General features: G+C 43.7%; 2 protein-coding genes across 3 annotated transcripts in view; one reads left to right on the forward strand and one right to left on the reverse strand.

The window, feature by feature from the left end:
• Positions 1-9439: 9439 nt before the first annotated feature.
• Positions 9440-15128, reverse strand: commd7 (COMM domain containing 7). The gene is made up of 9 exons (XM_041056377.1): positions 14959-15128; positions 14250-14303; positions 13914-14016; positions 12886-12942; positions 12651-12688; positions 12337-12427; positions 10649-10698; positions 10498-10546; positions 9440-9798 (listed from the first exon to the last, which is right to left on the reverse strand). The coding sequence occupies exons 1-9, from the start codon at positions 15037-15039 to the stop codon at positions 9722-9724; spliced, it is 600 nt and encodes a 199-aa protein (XP_040912311.1). The 5' UTR covers positions 15040-15128; the 3' UTR covers positions 9440-9721.
• Positions 15129-16192: 1064 nt separating this feature from the next.
• Positions 16193-22500, forward strand: part of dnmt3bb.1 (DNA (cytosine-5-)-methyltransferase 3 beta, duplicate b.1) — a 30286-nt gene continuing 23978 nt past the window's right edge. The window contains exon 1 of one of the 2 annotated variants that reach the window (XM_041053274.1): positions 16193-16435. In XM_041053274.1, coding sequence (XP_040909208.1) covers positions 16434-16435 — 2 coding nt within the window. In that variant the 5' untranslated portion in view covers positions 16193-16433. The remainder of the gene's footprint in view (positions 16436-22500) is intronic. The other variant, XM_041053265.1, reaches the window with a different exon arrangement.

A 22500-nucleotide genomic window follows, 5' to 3' on the forward strand; every position in this document is an offset into this window, starting at 1 on the left:
CTCCTTTCGTTCTGTCTGAGTGAATTACAGAAGCGGCGTCCTACGGCAAAGATAAGTTTTCCCTCCATTTCTGATAGCCGGTGACGTCAGAGGAATCTCAACGCCGATAGGCTGTGCGACACAGCGTCACGCGAAGTTGTCGGTCACGTTGAAAACATTTTCAACTCACGCGGACGCGGATTCGCGCCTGTTCGCGTCCTTGCATTGACTTTGTATGAAGCCGCGCCGCGGGAAGAACTCGCTTCGCGCTGGTCTGAACGCACCGGAAACCTTCAGTAGAAAACTAATATTTAGAAAAACCGTGTGTGTGTGTGTGTATTTTGATGAGCGGTGTTTGCTCAGACATTAACTTCTCATCTCTCTCTCATAATGCTTGTTATTGTTATTTCATGTGGAGAAATTTCATCATGAAAAATCATTGTTTCATCAGGCGTTTTTTTCATTCACTGGACTCAACATGGCACTGCTAATAGCCATTTTGTCTGGAGTAAATATAACATTTGGGGTCTGAACTCTCTATGTCTTCAGTAAATAAAACATGTGAACATGTATTAACATATAAAAAAGCATATTAAAAACAAACACTGTTACCAGTTCATCGGTTCAGTAACTCCTCTGACTCTGTTTTACATCATAAAACTGACTCCAGTGTGGTAAGAAATCATATCCAGAGGAAAATGTAATTTATTATATGTCAAACTGTGCAGACTGAATTAAAGATTGGACTCTAAATGCAATATGAGTAAATTAGTTTAAATGTGTACATGTGCATTTGACAGAGTACTGTACACGTGAGCTGCATCCACACACAGACACAGTATAAAATACACGCTCCAAGATAAAACACACCAAAAAAAAACACTACTGACATTAGAGGTCAGAGGTCACAGTGAGGAAATAGGAACTGGATCTGTCACACCATCAACAAACAGCAGCTGCTGGTTAGTATTCCCTGACAGAATGAAGAAATCTTGAAATGATTTTCATGTTTAACTTTTTTATTAACTGATATTTGCATCTCAACCTTTGTCATGTTTGTTATATTTTTTTGCTCTGTCTTTTTTCTAAGAAAGAAAATTATTGTTTGTTTTATCAAATATTCTAGTTTTCGGTTCTTATTTTTCACATCTCTGGATGTTCCTATTCCTACCCCCACTATAAGAGGGTCACATTGTATGGTAATGTATGAGAGACACAACATGTAAAAGACATTAATGCAGTTTCATTAATGCGACACGCTTCAACACACAGGAACAGAAATGAGCTGCTGCTAATTAGTCAGTGAAAAAGCTCTTGACCATTGAGCTCGGAAAGTGATGCTGATATATAATGACAATTACTGTACATTACAAACATATCAAAGAGAATTAATGTGTTTCCTAAAAAACATACATACGATGTTTACTGGAAAACTTTAGTATTGTACTGTGTACTATAACTAACAACATAAGATTTTTTCTCTTTTTTTTTTTGCCAGGTGCTGAAAAACTGTTCATGGATCCCTTCATTGTTCAGTCCTCTGACATGTTAGTCAGTACGTAGGTATGTGATCTGGACCAGAGAATAGACAAACCACAGCCATCTGGTTACGTTCAGATAAGCCCTGCAGATGTGTTCTGAGTCGTTTCTTTACGTGGTCCGTAGCTTGGTCTATACACACCCAGTCTACCTGTACAGCCCACACAGCTTTCAGAAAATGCAACAGCTCTCAAATAAAAACCTAAAATCCCTGGAAAGGAGTTGGTGTCTGGGGAGTGAGGAGGAGGAGCGTTCTGTGTACTTTTCATTTCATGTTTAGGAGATTTTCTCACATGAATGATGGTGTAAACCTACAATCTCTACGCACAAAGAGTGGCTTTCAAATGCTGCACTGCCTCTCCTTTGGTACGATACACTTTTCAAATGTATCATGGCTTAAAAATCCATGATTAAGCCATGTCTTCCCTTTCATCTGCATCTTTTTTTCCATGACTGAAGTGTAGCAAAGTGGAGGAATCAATAAAAGCTGGCAGCTTTTAGCCAGATTCACCTGGTTATTGAGAACAGATTGAGACTGTAACGGGAAACGGTAAATACATCCACAGAAAATATGTTAAATTAAAAGCTCTATGGCTTTGAGATTTGTTTCTGCTGTCATTTATTGAAGGTACAAATTGTTTCATTGGCTGAAAAAGGCAGAAATCAGACTGAAACACAGAAATTGGACAATTCAGCCTGAAAGCTGGATAAAGTTAACTGCCATTGCTTCAGTTTATGTCCCACAGTCCTGCTGTGTTACACTGTGAGTCACAGCCACTGCTGCACTGCCTCTTTCACTGGCCTCAGTCAAGGTGCTGGTTGTCCATTAGTTAAAACAGACATTTCTCTACATGCATTACATGATTACTGCTGCACTGCAGAACACACACATTAACATATTGCATACATTAATGTGGCTCTTTGTCAGTTACACACATACGTTCTCACACAAAGAGCCAGGCAGTGCACACACACACACACACACACACTGAACTCCTAATTCACCTGTTAGTACAAGTTTTCCTCACTGCCCAGAAGTAAAAACTGAACTCATTAAGCTGTAATTCTATCAACTGTGTGTGTGTGTGTGCACATTACCTACACAAACACACACAGATCCCCATGTACATACAGCACACACACACCCACCCACACACGCACACACACATATTAATGAGCCGCCGTATGTAAATCCTGTTTATTCACCCTATGGAGACTGCTTTGCGTTCATGAATGCAGCCGGCTGGTGAAGCGTGACTTCCAACCTTTCCCTGCCTGCTGTCAACACACACGCAACATACAAGACCTCTGCAGACACACACACACACACACAGCTCCACATGTCTTGTTTTTGTAGTTTTGGTCATTATTTAATTTCTAACAATTTTGGGATGTGACTAACAACATTAAATGATCTGAGCGAAACCATCTGATTAAATAAAGTTATCATACAAGAATCAGAAAAACTTTAAGTTTCCAATTTTTCCCTTCCTGCATGAATTGCCTGTCATTTCTCAGTCTTTGTTCCTGTGTCCAGGTCACTGTGTTTGAACGTTTCTCATTAAACAACAGCTCCCTCCAGTGGCCAGAGACATGATGTGGCTCAGTGGAAAATCTGTTGAGCTTCTTTTCAGCTCAGTTTGTGTCAAGTGTCATTATTTCAGCGTGATTTTGTCTGATTTCATTCAAATCATGTGAAAAGTATTTCTTCAGGGCCTTCTGAGCACCAAGCTCCCCTCTTTTCTTTTTGTTCTTTTTTTAAAGGACTGATGCTTGGATGAATACTGACTTGGCTCTGTTTAATGACATCATTGTCTGATCCCTCTCTGTTTGGTTCCTGCCGACACAGGAACACAGAGTTTACACTCAAATGACAATGAACAGGTCATTTTCTGGTTCATTCGGAGTTTGTATAAAACAGTGTGTGGCTCTGACTGAAAGCGTATTACTGTTTATGTTAGCGGGTTGTCTGCGAACACGTTAGCACCCTAGCTGACAGAGTGTCTCACACACACACACACACACGCACGCACACACACACACACACACACACACACACAGTGGAATGCATGCAGTCATTCAGACGCACATACACTGAATCACAGCAGTATGTCGTCACAATTAACTGGGTCTTTTTTACAAATGAGGAACAGAATCAGGGAGAGATGGAGGGGGAGTGGGGGCAACAGTTTGAAACAAGCATCGTGGGTGGGTTAGAAACAGGTTTGATTATTAATGAGGACTTAATCTCACACACACACACACACAGAAGCATTATTCTCCACAGGTGTAGGGAAGGCTGCAGGTTTCATGGTCAAATAACAGCATCCTGAGGCTGTTAACAGGTGTGTGTTTGTGCAAGTGTGTATGTGCGTACCGTGGTGTAAAGGCACAACCCCTTCCTCCCCACCAGGAACTGCCGCTGTGTGCTGAGGCGGGGTGGGAGTGTGTGTTGGGAGGCATGGGGCGTTGGGCATTGGAGGGGGGATGGGGCTGCCTTGGGATAACGTTGTCCCTGTGTGTGTGTGTGTGTGTGTGTGTGTGTGTGTGTGTGTGTGTGTGTGTGTGTGTGTGTGTGCCCACATGTGAGAGAGTGTGTATCCTTGGGACAGGCCCACCGTGGCTGAATCACCACACAATGGGATGGGTATGGTTGCCAAGGTAACCTCATCAGCCCAAGCAACCGTGGCAACTGGTAGCTAAGTAACAGGAGCCCGGCAACAAAATGGAGAGGGGGGATTATATAGGTACCTCTGACGGGGTGAATAAGTGTGTGTGTGTGTGTGTTCACTCACTTCACTAGAGATAATATTTACATTTACATTTATTCATTCGGGAGAAGCTTTTGTCCAAAGTGACGTAGAAACGACGCAGATCAAGGAGAAGCCTGCGACAGCAGAACAGAGTAACTAAGTACTTTTACTCAAGTACTGTACTTGAGTACAGTTTTGATAGACCGTTCGTACAAACACGGTGGATCATTTACATTCTCATCCATTTTGATGTTTTTGGATTAAATGCTGGAAGTGAAGAGACCGGAGAAACTCCATCCAAAAATATTCAAATAACACAAAAGGACAAATGAGAGAATCATAAGCTTTGTGTTATTTGTTTTTTTAAAAAAGGAGCTAAAGCTAATTCACTTTTCTGTTTCCCATCCTTTCCTTTTTAACCATTTGGACCCGACACGGAATTATGGAATTATGGAACACTGGTAGTGAAAAGCTGTTCTCTATACAGGAGGCTGGAGGCAGAGTCAGGAGCAGGTGCTGACAGGTGAGGGGTCAGGTGATCTCCAAAGGAAGAATATCGGTTTGTCTTATTTCTGCTTTCTACTCATTTCTACTGCACACAGTGTCTGTGTCACTGTTGTACAAAACCGTTAAACTCTCCCTCTTTGTGCATCTTTATGCACAAATAGTTTAGGCTGGTCCCTTCCTCCAGGACTGAGGCCGCACTGGAGTGTGTTGGGCCCAGATAACAACTTCTCTGTCTGGCCTGACCAATAGCTGCGTGCCCCCCGGTCCTCCATACACACACACACGCACGCACACACGCACACACACACACACACACACACACACACACACACACACACACACACACACACACACACACACACACACAGAGTGTGTGTGGGAAGTGGAACCTGTGGTGTGTGCATGTGTGTGTTTTGTGACACTGTCCCCTGAGTATTTGTTTGCGTAGGGGGCAGTTTTCTCACAGTTTGGGGGCAGGAAGACATTAATTACCATCAGCAGAGAGTGAAACCACTTTCTCAGTAAATCCACACGAGGAAGAACTGCATGAGCCGAGACAGGGCTGCGCTTATCGACGAGACACACACATGCATGTACAGGCACACGCTTACATACAGACACACTACTTTCATGGAGGCGGTGTAAGTGTGTTGTCATTTCCTTCCTCTCACTCTGTACACGCAGGTGTGCTTCCTCTCCTCTACAGCAGGGGGTGGTCTAAATCAGGGTCTTCCCTCTACCTTCACCTGCTTCATACTCCAAAGGAAAATAACTGTTCTCTTTTGCTGTTATATAGCATGTACTGCTTACCCACAAATGAAAAGAATCAGCATGCTGCATGTGTGCACACTGCATTCAGTTGCACTAAGCAGATTTTTGGTGCCATCACAGTAAGAAATGTTCAGTTTATTTCATGTTAAAGGGCTGAATTCAAACATCGCAGGGCACTTTCCTTCATCTCCACCTTCATTCTCAGTCAGTGAACCAGCTCCAGGGTTTTTACCTTGTGATGCTGATGAAGATTAGAGTCTTGTTCCTCTGGTTTTTGACTGTGGGAAAGAGACGTTCAGGTGCATAGATAGTAAAAGCATTTGGTAGATGGGTGAAATACACAAGCAGCGTGCGAATCAAAGGGAGATGTGGAGATCCAGAGCAGGTACGAGGGTTTACACGGGGCACATAAAACAGTCCCAGATATCTTCATCACAATCGCTGTTACACAACTGAATGAGACAAGAGAACAAAGGTCACATCATAGGTCACATAAAGGTTCCCTCACAGCAGACGTTGAATTACAGGTCAAGAGAAAAGAAATCAGAGTCAGTCTGAGGTGAAGTTGGTTAAAAAGTGAAAGACATCTCGGTTACACATAACTTTTATTTCACTTACACGTCAGTGTGAAGTGAGTCATAACTGCACAATCTACCATAAACCTCAAACTTTTCAGCCACACGTAGCTCTGCTTAAACCTACGTCTGCTCATCTTCTGATGCACAAGTTCCAAAATCAGCACTAATGGGGAAGATATAGAGAAATAATCATTATGAAGTTACATTCACTGAAATATTGAGTTAATGATTACAGAGGAGATCAGGGATTTACTTGCAATAAGCTAATACTTTAAAATGATAAAGATATGAAATATTAAACCATGTGCTGTGTGACTGGTCATCATTAAAGGCACCTCTGTCCCATAGAATTAAATAATACACAAACACAAACAATACATAAGTACAGACAGAATAAAAGAGACAATAAACCAATTAAAATGCCAAAATGTTTTCCTGTCGCTTACATCAGGCTCACAGAGCCAGGGTGAGAGGGGTCAGCTGATGTGGTGTCCGGTCAGCGGACATAAAGTGGCATTAAGTGCATTTCCATCCACATCTTCAATTTGCACATTAAAAAGAGTGGAAACACCAGAACTCTGGTTGGTTTACTGATAAAAGCAAAACATGACAGAGTGTGATGGAAACACAATAATAACAAATAAATTATGACGTGCATGAAACACACAGACAAAAAAACATTAACAGGTGAAAACACTGGCCGAGGACTGGTGAGGCATGGAGACTGGACGTCCAGCCTCAGCAGTGAGGACAGTCATGTACCACACTATTCCACACAGTGGACGCCTGTGGGGGATAAAGAGAAGATTATTGTGTTTTAAAGCTGTTTTTCAAAGTCGGTAATTCTGCTGCTGCTTCTGCTTGTAAATCGTGTTCAGGCACAAAAACATGTTTAACATTAGAAAACGGGAAGATTATGTCAAATGTGACTTTGAACACACACATGTTCACACACGCACACACAAGAACACACTTGTATTGTTTGACAGCTGTGAGCCATTGGACTTCCCATAAACTTCCTCTTCCCTCTGTAGGTCCAACGGTAAAACACACAGACACAGACACAGACACACACACACACACACACTTATCTCAGGCCTTTAATCTCCTCCTTTTTCCAAACAGACTCTTTTCTCAAAAAGCCTGTGGTTATTCCCCACTAGGAAACACACACACACACACACACGCACACACACACACACACACACACACACACACACACACACTCAGCAATCTATATGTATACTACAAAACACACACAGAGATGGAGGATAAGCTTCTCATTTTAAAATTATTGCCTGTCACATCTAATTTTAGATGTTAAAAAGATTGAGGGTATAAAAGTTACCTGGATGTCAGAGTAAGTTCGCACGGTGGCTCCATGGCTCACGCCCACCCAACCACCCCCCTTTGACCACGGTCTTAACATGTGTGGGCTTGCCATGCGCGGGGGGCTGGATGTCTCACACCCACCCAGCCACCCCCTTTGGCCGCAGTCAGGATTCAGGAAGACAAGATAAGGTTGTGTTCGTTCTCGGCCGGATGAGGAAATGAGAAACAACGTTTTCCATATGTTCAAGCTACAACGGGCAGAAAACATGGACGTCTGCAGACTTACAAACTGGAGATTGCACTACAGTACAGTGCAGTCTGCAGATAGTCCACTGTTACAACATGTTCAGACTGGGTCAGGAGTCTATAAAGTTTAAAATAGCACTTTTTAATGAGAACTCACTTGTCAGGGTCTGTCTGGATACTGAACGCTTGATGGAAGGAAGGACGTGTTATATACAGCGTTGGTTGTAAAGGTTATAGCCTGCGACAGGATGTTAAACCAGATACAAGAGTTCCTGAAGGGAAGAACTGTTGGTGGAACAAAGTCTGGGGTTACAGACACCGATCATCGTAAGGAAGAGCTATACGTCTGATCTTGTTCACGACTGTGAAAAATATAAAGTGAGTCGGGGCAGACAGAAACATCACTCCCTCGTACATACCACATAAATAAGACAGGGACGTAGATTGGGGTGGAGGTCATAAAAACCAATGTGTTTTTTGCTCATTATAGTATTCCAACTGAAATGTGTGTCAGCTCAGATATGACGTTTATGAACTCATTTCACAACCAGTAAACTGTCACCTCTGTAATTCACTGAGAGCTCGGCAAACAAGCACTGTTTAACTACATCATGAGTAACACAGGTCCAATTTATTAGTGTCTAGGTGAATTAGTCCAAAACAAATCCAAAATCAAACTGTTTACCGGTAACTTGAGTTGTGAGTTGTCCCACAGTGGAATCTGGAATAAGAAGCACAACATTAGACTCAGTGGAAATACCGTTAACACCTGATGTTACATCCAAAGCGCGATGGTTAACGTTTGCAAAATCAAAATAACTCAATTTTATGAGGCTGTTAAACAGTCCCGAGCTCGACACATCGTCCCGAGCCCCTCCAGTCTTCAAAAACTCATCTGTCAATCAACACAGATCACACAAATGATCTGCTCTGGGTTGAAAACGGTGATTTTGGCTGAAAGGTGACGCGTCTGCACCCTGTGAGATCCAGAACTGCGGCAGATGAGCAGAGGCTTTCAGGAGTAACATCAGATTCCCTGATCCCGTCGGCAGAATGCCACGAAACTTGCTGAGCACATTCCTGACAGACAGTCTGACCTAACTTAATTTTCATACACATGTAGAGATTATCCCATTGGGCCAAACCCTCTCGGTTAAGTGCTGAACTAATTGCTGTAAATCGTAGAAGGGTAGAAATGCTGAATGAGGAGGACCAGTAGATACATGTACACCTGATTCGCTCAACTTTCTGAAATATCCTCAGGGTTTTTATGCTTCAGTGTGTGGTATTTATCTCTATCGAGCCTTTTTATCACCACTCATTTTGTCATTACAACTGATAGTTGCTTTTTCTTATCATCAGGCTGCCCCAACAGGTCTGTGATCCTGAGTGCTGCTGCTTCTCTGCATCGGTTTCTGGTAAAATCCAGAGGAGAATTTAAAATTCCTCCTCTACAGTGGAACCATTTACCAGTTTGGGTCACAGGTGGCTTAGGCTTACCTTGAACCATCCCTTAGTTCTCATGATTGTCATTATTATTACTATACTACTACTGAGTGAGGTTGGATGAACTTTCTCTCTTCATTTCACAGTTTTGATTAAAAAGCCAAAGTTTAAAAATCTTAATGACGAACGAGAAAAATTTCATTCACATCTCAGTTCACAAAAAAAAAAAACACTTCCTTTCGTTTTCTCCCAAAGAAGAAATTCAGTGAGAAGTCTGAAAAAAACACAGTGTGCAAGTGTTTTCTTCTTCTGCTGCATCTTTACTGGCAGATTTGAGTAGAAATGTCAGAAAACTACAGAATATGTTTTTGTGTTTAGCTTCAGTCATGGGGGGGCGCACACACACACCTACACACACACACACACACCTACACACACACACACACACACACACCTACACACACACACACACACACACACACACCCCTACACACACACACACACACACACACACACACACACACACACACACACACACACACACACACACACACACACACACACACACCCTCAGCTGAAACACTCCATGCTGGCCTTGGCTCTTTCCATCTCGTGCAGGAAGTTGTAAAACTGAGGGAGCGTCAACTCTGGAAGAGAAGAAGGAAGAAAACAGGAAACAGTCACCAGAAAAAAAACAGTTCTTTTCTGTTTCACTACAAATAAAATCATTAAAAAATAACAATAAAAAATGTAAAGTGATAATTAAACACTGTCGGAGCTGAGCTAAGAGCCAATTACTGGCTCTGATGAAACAAGGAGGTTTCATTCCCCACATTTTATCTGCATGACGTTTGGAATTTGTGCGATTCCAGGCAGAAAAGCATCAGCTCCAGAATCTCAGTAACGTTGTTCGGAAACCCGTCTATTCGCCTGTAATGCAACTTTTCCAAAAGGAGAAACAGGAGTGGCAGCGGCTGAATGTCAGGGGAACGTGAAAATAAATTATAGTCTCCATCTCAGGCTGGATTTTTTTCTCCACTGCTTTTGCAAGCTGTGCATTCCTGATGATTACAAATATCTCTGTGCCTGGGTTAGGCAACGCACCAGGAGATAGGGGCAGGGTAAAAAAAAAAAAAACCCCAAAAGCACATATTTACATTTCAGTGCTATCAATCTGTGTCTGGGAGGAACCTGCAGACCTGACGAACTGATTTACCTCACTTACAACACAAAGTACAGAACACAAACAGAAACACTCACTCTCTTCATTTCACCGAGGCCACATACGGTAAATGACATGAATGTAATTAACATGTTGTCAGAGCTGTTTTTGTCAGTAAACTCACCCATGTAGATGTTTTCTGTGGAATTTCCCTTTCTGACCACCAGCTTCAACTGCAGGAGGACAAAGTGTGTGTTCAACCAAACTGAGCAAAGAGGCGTGTCACTGTGTGTGTGTGTGTGTGTGTGTGTGTAGGGTTTACAGAGCTGTCATACCTGCAGAAAGATGTTGCCCACTTTCTGAATCTCACTGGTGCCGACTGTCACTGTGTGGGTCAGAAAACACATCATGACACTTCAGTTCATAAACACTGACCAATGAAATCACAAACAAAGGCACAACATGCCCCCCCGCCCCCCCACGATCATCCTGAACAAAGTGAGTCTGCTCCCACAGAGAATCATCACTAACTCTGTGGCTCTGCGGAACTTTTTTTGCCTCTTTAAGCTCATTGTTTTGGTTTTCACAGTAAATTTACTGTATGGTTCAGTCTCACCACAACTATTTTCAACAAACAAGCTCCAACAGCCCACTGCACACAACCTGCTCAGCACCAAACAGCAGCAGACGCAGTTAGAGACCAGCCGGGGACAAAAGAAGGACATCTAAAGAATGCTAATGCTAAAGAAACACGTTATTCTCAGGACTCAGACACAAACGTGACCCCGAACGGCTGCTAATAAAATCCATAACATGTCAGGATGTGTGACCAAAGCAGCTGTAAGATTTTATTGTTTTCCATCTATGTTTTATTTCTGTTTATCTGTTTACCTGGAACTTGTCAGTTTCATATATTTCACACATCTCACTTCTCCTCTGTAGCACAGTCCGTATTTTATTACAACTTTTTATATCACATCTCACAAATACCATAATTGTCTGTAAAGAGATTTTAATTTGATTTTTGGTTTATTTCATTATTTTTTTACGATCTTACTTTTGCTCTATTTAATTTTTATTCTTCGATGTTGCTTTTGTGGAGCAAACACCACCACACATTCTTTGTGTGTCTACATACTGGCTTAATGAAAAACATATGGGCTTTCTTCCAGCTGGAGGAGGGATGCTGTAAAAACAGACTATAAATTGTTAGAAGAATTGTTGATAGAAATGAAATATTACATTTGAATTACACTTTATATTTATAGTGAATTATTTTCCATGAAAAAAAAAAACATGCTCTGTTTATTCAGTTTAAGGTTTTTTGAATTTCACCCTACAACAAAATATACAACAAATCCAAGCACCTGGTTACTGATTTTTATTTCCTTTATTTCCGCTCAGCATTGTATGAGATGGTCCATGTGAATAACACAGTGTGCGACGAGCAGTGGCCATGTTTGACTCTCCGGCTCGTCAAGCCTCCACAGATGCCCGACTGGATGCAGCTGACTCACTGTCAACATGCAGAGACACAGTCTCTTTGTCTGGCTGGAGGTTTTGCATTTCAATAAACAGTGGAGTAAACTACGGTGGGGCGCAGCACATCCGGGCACTCCCTGTCCACCTCCTCACAAACCGAAGCACAGTGTGTTTAAACATGAAGATCAGCTCAACAATAGTTTAACATGATGCTAATGACTCTCCTGCTCGGTGTATTAGCATCTCTATCACCTGTGAGTCTTTCGCAGTCATTAGGTTGTGCGAATAAAGAACGAGGCCTGATAGAGACCCATCATCTCTGCACATCTGAGGTGCTTAAATGAGACTAAATCCTATACAAAGCATTAGAGGACATAAGCTATGCTAATCACCATGTTAGACTGGAGACTCCTGGCCATGAATATGCAGTGTAACTTAGGGAGGAGAGCGGACTGCAGCCCTCCCAGTCTGCACAGAAATAAACTTACGCTAAACCTATAATTTCAAAAGCTAAATCTGCTGTGGCTTTGGTTCGTCTTACCTCCAAACTTCCACTCCATGTCCACCAGCTGGTTGACCATCAGAGTCTGTCCAACAGCGAGTCTGGACAGTGCTGCATAGTGCTCCCCCCACTGCAAAACATAACTCACAAATGTCAGAAAGACTCCTGTGCTTATGAAATGATTTCTGGTACAATAACAAAGAATTGTATGGAAGAAAACGGTGCATGTACATGGTCATTAGAGACAAACTGATGAATGGTAATAACTGGAACATAAGGACTGTCTGTGGCTGATGCATCTTATTGCATCTAAAAGTCTAAAATTAAAGCGTCAGGATTTTATGTAAAGGTACCTGCTGTGAAAAATGAGCCGTCTTGTCCTCGTTTAGTCCTGAGGAAACAACAGATACAGCAGGTTTGGTTTCATGTACAAAATGTCTACGATAGTGAGTGAAAATACCGTGGGAACTTATTTTCAGCGGGATGCAGTGTCATAAGAGAACACCATCCAGCAGCTGTGCTCAAACCCCTGGTTTAGAATTGACCCTGTTAATGATCAGCTCGGCGATGAAGGACTCAGATGTGTACCTAAAGTCACGAGGTCTTCTTTGATCTGCTCGGCTGTCAGGTTTTTCTTCAGGGCTCCTGAGGAGAAAACAGGAGAATCACTGTCACTGAGACGGAAACTTTCGTGCAGCTGCAGCTTCTCTGTCACTTTATAGCTGAATTTTCACAAGTGTCAAGTTTTGAGCTTTGTGGGAAATTTCAAAAGTAGTGAGTGTGTGTGTGTTCGGGGTTGGGGTTAGATATGCATCTGTACAGACGACTGCTTTAAAAAGAGGGTGATTTACTGTAAATAGTCAGGTTGCACAATTAGAGTTTTGACCTTTTCCAGAGTTTTTTCTGTTTAGTTCTGGTAGTTTTCCTCTGATCCCTGTTGATAACAGGCCTGTATTTTACTCCGTCTACTGGCTACACTGAAGTTTGGCGGCAGAAAAAACAGCACACATCAGGTTTTGGCATCAACAAGTGTGAGGATTTTTTTTTCCAAGAGCCACAAGTTTGTACCAGAGCAGGGTTTCTGTGTAACAGGGTTAAGTCAAACCTACTGTGGCTACCTGTGCAGGGTCAGAGTTCATGCTGTAGTCTACACCACAGATGATGGCCGTGGGAATTACAAAAAACTGTGATTGGTCGACATGGGCTGCTTGTGTTTCTTATGCTGGTAGAGATTGTTCCGGGTGAAACGACCTAAAGCATTTCTGGAAAAAAAGGTTCAGTTGTCTTGTGCATCATGTACAATGTGCATTGTACATGTGTCAGGCAGAACTTTTTATCAAGCGATCAGCCAGAAGCAAATGTCCCATTATGTTCAGCTACTCCTTACAAAGTGTTTGAAGACGGTGAGAGGTTAGTTCTCGGGTTAAGAGCTAGGTTTTATTCTGCCTAACGTAGGAAATCATTAACTGAGGTATAAGGCAGGACAGAGGAGGGTGAGTGGGGACATCAGCAACCAGATTCACGCCACATTATCTCAGCCTAACATCTGGGAATCACTGGATTTATTCTGTTGAATAAAGATGTTCAGCAGATGGATGGATATGTGTTTCTCCCACCCTGCGGCACCAGGAGGACGCTCTTCATCAGGTTCCTCAGAGGGCCGGCGCTCATCCCATGTTCCCCTGCAAACTCAGTGAGCTGCTGCATGAACCTCTCCGTCTACACACACGCAGACACACACACACACACAAATCCGTGCATTCATTTGCACACACACACAATAGGACAGGCAATGTTTCACCTCGGTTCAGTTATCAAGGCTAATCACTGAATCCAAAGTCCCATTAACATCAAAATTGTGTGTGTGCATGTGTGTGCGTGTGTGTGTGTGTGTGTGCGCGCGTGTGTGTGTGTGCATGTGTGTGTGCGTGTGTGCGTGTGTGTGTGTTCACCTCTTTAGGCTCCAGGAGGAACTGGAACAGAATTTCAATCAGACCCTGAAACTGCTGCAAAGAATTAAAAAAAAAAACCTTTACTCGAGAAAAATAAACTTCCATCAGAAATGTTGTGTGATTTGTTTCCCTGTCCTTCATCAGTATTTTCTTACAAAGCGATAGTTTTCTGGATCTATACACAGATTTTCAATGACATGCAGAAATGTGAGAAAGTGAAACCATTCAATAAAGTGAAATATTACAATGATGAGACATCAGGTGTCTCTCTCCTGGGTCCTTAATGTTAATGTATGAGATAATTCAATTTAATTCTCAGGAACATAATCATGATGAGGGTCCCGGGAATTCATCCCAACATTCATCCGTCCGCGCACATGAGTATTTTTACTGTAATTACTTTAAGTAAAGTTTTTGGTACTTTTACTTAAGTAAACCTTTGCATTCATGACTTTTTTTTACAGTACCTCTGCTCTGTGGTACTGACACACAGTCACAGCAGTTAAACAGCTGAGTACTTCACTGGTTCACTGTCACATGATCCACATGAGCGCTGCGTCTGTCAGCTGCTGCGTTTTACCGATCTGATCCCGATAATTCATCAATAAACCCAGACAGGTTTCACAGGTGTCTGAAGGCGAGTTAAACCTCGGGATAATAGAACAGAATAATAATCCGGTGAGTTGCGGTAAAAAGCGGCTGGATTTACCTGCTCGTTGAATTTGTTCAGGTTCTGGAAGTCTGTGCTGACTGAGTCCGGTAAAACATCTTTGGTGAAGTGAAGCTGCATCTTTATTTTTCAGCTTTATTTGTTTAAATCTGCAGAATTTCCCAGAAAAGCCGTCAGAAGCCGCTCTGCTCTGTTTTGGACTCCTTTTTCCGGGTTATTCAATGCGCATGCGCAGATTCTGTCTTTTCCCGAGGAGCTCGAGAGACGTTAAAGGCGAAATACAAATATTTAATCATGAAAATGTGGTTTTAACGACAAACAATCCATGAAAACTGCTGAATCAGATCAGCTGGGGCATTAAAAATATACATATCATTTGATTATAAACAAAAACATGATTATTATATAATTATAACATGTACACTTAATAATAAAGCACATTTACTTAAATACTTGGCTGGAGCACAAATTTATGGTAATTTCAAAGGGAGATATTGTACTTTTTACTTCACTGCGTTTATCTGACAGCTGTAGATTCTTAACTGCTGCTCAGTCCAGCACTAACTTTCAAATAAAAATATATATGTTGTAGTTTTTCTTGTAAAGGAGCAGTTTTACTTTGCTATAAACTATAACTACTTAGAGGAGTTCTTCTTCCACCAATGGTTTCATCTGTAACATGGTCTGAAAAGTACCTGCAGCTGTCAGGTAACTGCTTGTTATCAGGTAACTGCTTGTTGTCAGGTGAGTGTAGTGGAGTAAAAGCACGTTTTGCCACTGAGATGTTCAGGACTCCTCATGAGGAACGTGTGGGAGAGTCTGAGGGAAAACAGCAGAGGCTGCTGTGAACATGGATCACCTGCAGTTTCTGTTCAGCTACACCGGGTTTCACCTCCCCGGGGGGAAAGGGAGTGTGTCTCACTGTTTCCTAATGAAACACGGTGAAGTGAGGTTGACTCAGACTGAAGAAACAGAGAGAGAGGGGTGAGTGTTGGAGGTGGTGGTGGTGGTGGTGGGGAGTAAGTTGTGTAAGAAGAAAAGTAGTTCCTGCTCACACGTTTTCTTTTCGTTTTCATCTCAGGGGACAGAAAATGGGAGTTGACGATCTCACCTGGGAAAACCTCGAGTGGTCAGAGCAACCAATCTCCTCTGACCTCCCTCTGCGAGCCGACTACATGTGGGCCGAGCCTCAGTCAGAGGATCAGTCAGTCTGCAGCGGGACGCACACGGAGCACACACACACACACACAGAGGGAGAGAGAGAGAGAGAGAGAGAGAGTGAGAGAGAGAGAGAGAGAGAGTGGCGGAGCGCGGCGGAGATCTGCAGCAGCATGCTCCGACAGAGCGAACAGGTCCTGCGACAGGAGTAGACCGAGTCCCGATCCCTGCCCAAGTTCAAGTCCGATCTCCGAGCTGTTCCAAACTCACCTTCCACACACTCGACTCTTCATCGAACCGCGGCTCTTCCTTCACTCTTCTCCCGCGGTGGATGAGCGCAGGACGCCTGGATTGTTATGTAAGTTTTTCAGTGGTGAGGGCGGTTTTTTTTTTTCGTTGCAGGATTTATTTAAGACTTTTACCGAGCGATTAATTCCGCTTTATCTTATCAGCACATCTGACTCTGAGGCGGTTTGTGGGTTTGTAGTTTGTGTTGTGTTCTTTTACTTTATTTCTTGGTGCACTTGTGGAGTTTGCGGGTCGGTAGTCGCGCTGCCCATGTGCACGGTAAACCGATCTGCAGACAGATGTTGCTGAACCTAACGAAGACACGTTAATCGACCAGGAGTTCGACCAGAAACTGGTCGTGTGCACGGTTACAGTGCGTTTGTGTTCAGTTAATGGTGGTTTTAAAGCGCATGTTGTCTCCATGTAATATTCATCCTACATTCTAATAATCTGAGAATAATCTGCAGAGTTTGCAGTGATCTCCTCTGTGTCTGCTGCTGAAGTTCAGTCTGACTTTATAGTTCTGTATCTCCGGTTATAATATAGTTGTTTTCTCGGTGAAGACGCTCCTGGTGCTGAGAGCTGCGCTGTGTCTTCTTCTTGTGTCTATAATCATGTTATTCCGACATGAGAGTGTGTGTGTGTGTGTGCGGCGCAGGAAAGTGAATGCACAGTGATTTAGCAGCTCGCCCGTGGTGCCCCTGCACGGTTAACCGCGGTGTGATGATAGATCTGCTCTGACTGGTCGACGTCTTGTGATTTGTCGGTAGGATTTCACTTGTGATTTTGTTTAGTTTTATTTTATTTTGCTGCGGCGGTTTCCTGGTTTTGAACGCGCTCCAGAGAACTGACGGCGGGGTTTTACCGGCTGAACTTCCTTCTAGGAGCATTACCTCCGCGTCAGTTGGTGGTTTATAGTCGAGCTGTTACTCGATAGGCAGGAACAAATTTACCTGCAGAACAACGGTGTGTTCTGGTTTTATCTGGAGTCACGACGCGCGGGGAGAAGCCATGCGGTGGGAAACGGAGGGGAGGAGTCACTGGAAGTGCATAACACAGCGGAGGAGAGTTAATTCAGGGGGACGTTGACAGATTTCAGGTGGCTGAGTCAGTTTATCTGCCAGCAGGGACACACAGACCCAGGCTGATGCCTCCAGACCAGATTCAGTTTACAGGTACGAGCCGCGTTCACCGGCGTTCACCGCGGTGTTACCGTGTTCCGGTGCAGGCTGGGATGCACTGATGGGAATGTAATTGCGGAGGTAATGCATCTCATCACTGGAACAAAAAAGGTCAGACGACCCATGGAGCAGGTTGTATTTGTTCATTGATAGATAGACTGAGAACATTTGAAAAGGAAATTTCAGGGTTTCAGCAGCCAAGTCACATACATAACGAAACAGTGGGCAAGAAACAAATTCTGTGTTACGTAGGCTATATGTAAGTATTAACACATTCATAGACTCAAATTACAAGAACTTCATTAACTGAACAACTGATTCACTCATGAAAAGTTTCCATAGTAAGAAATCAAGACTTTGTTTTATTTTTATTTCCATCATTTCTTAATCATTTCCGAAAGAGGCATGAAATTTGTTATTCATTAGGGGAAAGTCAAGCTTTTCTTTCAGGGACATTCTTATTTGTCCTTTATTTTGGACCAAATCGCTCGGTTCTTTTCAGGAAACCTTTTGGAAATGATTAGATTAAGAATTTCCCTACGGGGATCAATAAAGTTATTCTGATTCTGATTAGAAACCATCACCAGCGTTAGTTTGACTGACACAGGAACCATCAGGGTTCGGTCTGTGTGTCAGCTGTGGTGCAGAGGCATCAACGTTTTACAGTATATTAGAAACACGGTGTCTCCCTGCAGCAGTTGTTATGACAACCCGTCAGCGATTTGTGTAACAAGTCACACAAACAAGTTAGTCTGTGATTACTGAGAGCTGCAGGTGCTGGAGAATAACACGCACGATCATACGTCTTAGTATGTGGCGTGACTCAGATGCATCATACATCCACGTGTGCGTTAGATCTGATCCTCTCATCCACCCGACTCCTTTCAGTTTGTTCAGCGTGAGCACTGGGTTTAGACCCCGTCACATTTTTTAGCTTCTCGTCTTTGTTGGCTCGTGCAAGAAATGAAAATACCATGTCACACAAAAGTGACGTGTTGTGTCTGGAGGAGGTAAAAGCTTCAGGAAGTTTAAGAAAAAGGATCAAGTCCATAATCAAGCTAATGTGTTTGCCGAGGGGCCGTGATTAACTGAAAACCTTTTGTCAACACAGTGTCTGGCACTCAGAGCGGTTCCTTTAGTTTGCTGCGAGGTTTAACCAGGCTTACACTTTTAGAGCTGGACTTACTTCACACTCTAATCTCATAATTACCCATTTGTCATGATCATTATGGAACTCGGCTTCTTTTTTTGACTGCTGCTGAACTCTGAGCTGCACATTTCCACGTTCATGAATCATATCAAGCATCAGGAGAAAGGAGAACGGACACCTACAGTTTGCAGTGGTTGTTAAATGCTGGTGAATTTAAGCACGAAGTAAACATGTCGTAGCAGTTGTTGCTCAGTGAAGCTCAGTCAGCAGAAACACAGTGTGAGAGGCCGGATCTGGATACAGGCCCGAGGTCTGTCGCGGTTTCCCCGTCACGGTCGGAGTTCACGCGAGCAGCAGCGTGTTGTGACCGGAGAACGATGCTCTTCGTGCTGTCACCTGTTCTCACTTCAGGTTGAATGGTCCCCACACCCACAGGGAAGCTCACCTGCATTAATCCACCACTGTGGATTCCTGGTCTTCTACCAGCCCTGAATTCATAATCTGGATTCCTCACTGGAGTCACGGCTGTGTAAGGTAACACGAGGTCAGAGACTCCTGATTCCCTCTGGATCGATGTTTCCCTGCACATTTCTGATCACGTCTTTACTGTATGAGTCACTCGCCTCGTCCTCGCTGTTGTTACGGGAGCAGCAAACATTTTTTAAAACTGACGCCTGGTTCTGAAGCCGTTCTCTTCACCGGGCGAACAAAGCATCACCTTTGCACCTTTGTTGTCTTTGGTCAGGCCTGTTAATGTGGACGTCCAAAGCCCAATATATTTCTAATATATTTCTAATATATTTTGGCATCATAATTTAAAGTGCGAGTGTTTGACAGTTGCTGTGAGAGCTGCCCTTTGTCTGAATGTCTGATATATGGTAGGAGCCTGCGTGCCTTCAGAGTTCAGTCTGTGGAGCTCGATCTGAGCTGGAAGGGGCCATAAAGTACATGACAGACAAGGAATGCAGCCCCCAGCAAGAGACCCCGAGGAGCTGACCCCCCCTTAACACACACACACACACACACACACACACACACACACACACACACACACACACACACACACACCCTTTGGGGAATGAACAATCCCCTCTTGCAATGCGGTCCCTAATCTCTCGCCACCAGACACAACTTTGATGTGAAGCCCCCCCCCCCCCTCCCCTCCGTCCTGTGTGTCCCCTTTTCGTGGGCCCCTCAGTCTCTGCCCTCCATCCTTCCTCAGTTCTTCTAGTTCATTCTCACTTCCCTCCCTCTTGTGTTTCTGCAAAGACACAGTCACCAACATTTTGTGTGAGGATACGGAGCCAAGATGGAGACTCACAGAATGAGCCGAGTTTACAAGCAGAAGCCGATTAAAGGATAAATAAGAAGGAAGAAACACAAACAACCAGAGAGGTGCTCACAGCACAGCTGTGGCTGTGGATGAATGCTGCCTGTATAAGATGTAATTTCATATCCTGATATTGAAATGCACTGTGACAGTGAGAAACTGTTAATGGGTAAATAATCCAGACACGTGTGATTTAAGTACGAGATAAATAAAGGCACACGACAGAAATCATAATCACACATTTATCTATGATCTGTATTATCTGATTTCACCAGGTTCATCGCCACATGTTTTAGTTTAGATGATTGGGGTTTAGTCTTTATTTGATAGCGACCAGTGAACAGGCAGAGAGGAAACATGCTGGGCCCGTGCTGGGTTTGAACTGGAGACGTTGCTGTTCCATTGACGGCATCTTAGACCTCAGGGGCCCCGCGACACACCACAGTCTTTTCAGATGCTGTTAAAGTCCCGTCATCGCTGCAGACTGGTAGACAGTGACGCCACGTTTGGATTGAACTCAGATCATTTTTCAGATTAAAGCTAAACACCAACGCACAGATGTTTCTGCCTCTTCACACGTGCTGCTGGGGGCAAAACGCACAACTAGTCAAATGGAACAATAAAATCTGTGAGTGTGAATAATTTATGGTTTCGCAAACATGTGATCATGTGACCGTATAAGTGACAACAACCACAGATCTAAGAGCGGCTCGGTCTGCTGAGTGAAGCCGCTGACGCACCACTGAATGCTTAATTACACACGTCGCTGCGAGAAACAAATCCAGACCTGAATGTGGACTGAGGGGAAGCTTTCAGCTGAAACAGACAGTGAGCCGGTACCTGTTTGGTCTGATTGTTGTGTGTAGGTGAAAGGTCAAAGGCGGGGAGGGGGGGGAGGGGGGGGGGGGGGGGGGGGGGGGCAGAAAGGGGGAGGGGCGTCCCCATCCGGTTTGAACGGTGAACTCCTTCACCTCCCTGTAGCCCGGTGAAGGGAGAGTCCCCCGCTGATTAACATGTATTGATGTCAGAGACGGTTTGTGTCAGTCAGAGGGCACCAACCTCTGCACACTTTGACTCACACAGATCAGCATGACTTCCTCCAGCCTGCCACCGAGGTGTGTGCGTGTCTGTGTGCGTGTCTGTGAGCGTGTAGTACTCATGTTGTGGGGACATAAATCTGTTCGCAGCTACTTTGTGGTGATTCCTTCGGGGGACAGAAAGCTCGTCCTCGCAGTAGAAAACCATTAAATGTTAGGGACTTGGTTTAAGGTTGTGATTGATATAACCCTCCGTGCTGTATGTGCACTGAGAGTCAGCGGCTGTGAAGTGACCCCTCTGTGCTGTGACTGCTCCGTCCTCAGCCCTCGCTCTGTGCATTTGTGAGTTTAGTCAAAGCTAATATGAAGCTTCAGCAGTCTGAGATTCACAAACAGACCTGGTGTCTTCATCCTTGTTGTTGTAAGTAGCTTTATTTGCCAATACTTTGTCTCTGCAATGCAACTAGCAGGACGTGTCCTCTCCTCTCTGGGGCTGGACAAGGACACACTGACCTAACAGGGTTGACGTCCGTCTGAACTCATTCACTTTTGGCTGGAGCGAGTGGTCGGCGGCTCGCTCAGCGTGGACCTGACCCCCATTTCTCACAGTGTAGCCGAAGCACAAGTGGATCTGTTCACAGCTGGAACACGTGTTAACAAATGAGATGCGATGAGTAAACGGACAGACCTGAAAGGCAGTTAGTGGTTTTGGTGAAGGTTAGGGTTACGCTGATGCAATGTCCTAAGTAGTGGAGACAAGTGTGTGTGTGTGTGTGTGTCCTCTCTGTGTGCAGGATGCACCTGGTGGTCTCATTTATGTGGTTCTTTTGTGTGCTGTCCACGAATGGTGAAAGCCTGTAGGTGTGTGTGCCTCACAAATACACACGACAAAAATAGTATGTGTATATATTTATGTGCTGTGTGTTGTCGTCTGCTATCGTGTTATTACTTTCTCAGTGTCGTGATTATGTGAACTGAACTGATCTAATCTGACAGGAAACCAAGCATCAGCCTGAGCCTCCAAGCTGAAGTCTGTAAACAATGATCATCTCTTCCTGTCCATTAATCTATCTATAATCAATTTAATTAATTGATTAATTGTTTGAATCCAAGATGGCGTCTTCAGTTGTGGCGTTTTGTCTAACGACTTCCAGTTTTTCACGTCGTTTCCTTGATCAGTGAACTAAGAGATTAACCGATGATCAAAACTGTTGCCAAATAATTTCCAGCTGATCAAAGAATCTATAAATCAATGAACTGTTACAGCACGACGTGTATAAAGCAGCCCGGTACAACAGTCCTGTACAGTCCTTTGCATTGAGGCAGATTCGTGTGAGTGAAACCAAACCTGGCAGTGTGCTACCTGAGGTCTGCAGGTGTCCCTGTACAGGCTTGTTTGACAAAGCTACTGACCTGTCACCTCCCTGAAATTTAAAC

The sequence above is a fragment of the Toxotes jaculatrix genome, chromosome 2 (genome assembly GCF_017976425.1).
Source record: "Toxotes jaculatrix isolate fToxJac2 chromosome 2, fToxJac2.pri, whole genome shotgun sequence".
In the NCBI taxonomy this organism is placed as follows: domain Eukaryota; kingdom Metazoa; phylum Chordata; class Actinopteri; family Toxotidae; genus Toxotes; species Toxotes jaculatrix.

Excerpts from the sequence above, each read along its gene's own strand:
- commd7 (XM_041056377.1), bottom strand. The coding sequence starts at position 15,039 with ATGCAGCTTCACTTCACCAAAGATGTTTTACCGGACTCAGTCAGCACA. Across the intron at positions 12,943-13,913 it reads CGTCCTCCTGGTGCCGCAGG|GAGCCCTGAAGAAAAACCTG; the intron begins GTGGGAGAAACA and ends TTTTCTCCTCAG. Across the intron at positions 10,699-12,336 it reads CATGGAGTGGAAGTTTGGAG|TGACAGTCGGCACCAGTGAG; the intron begins GTAAGACGAACC and ends TGACCCACACAG.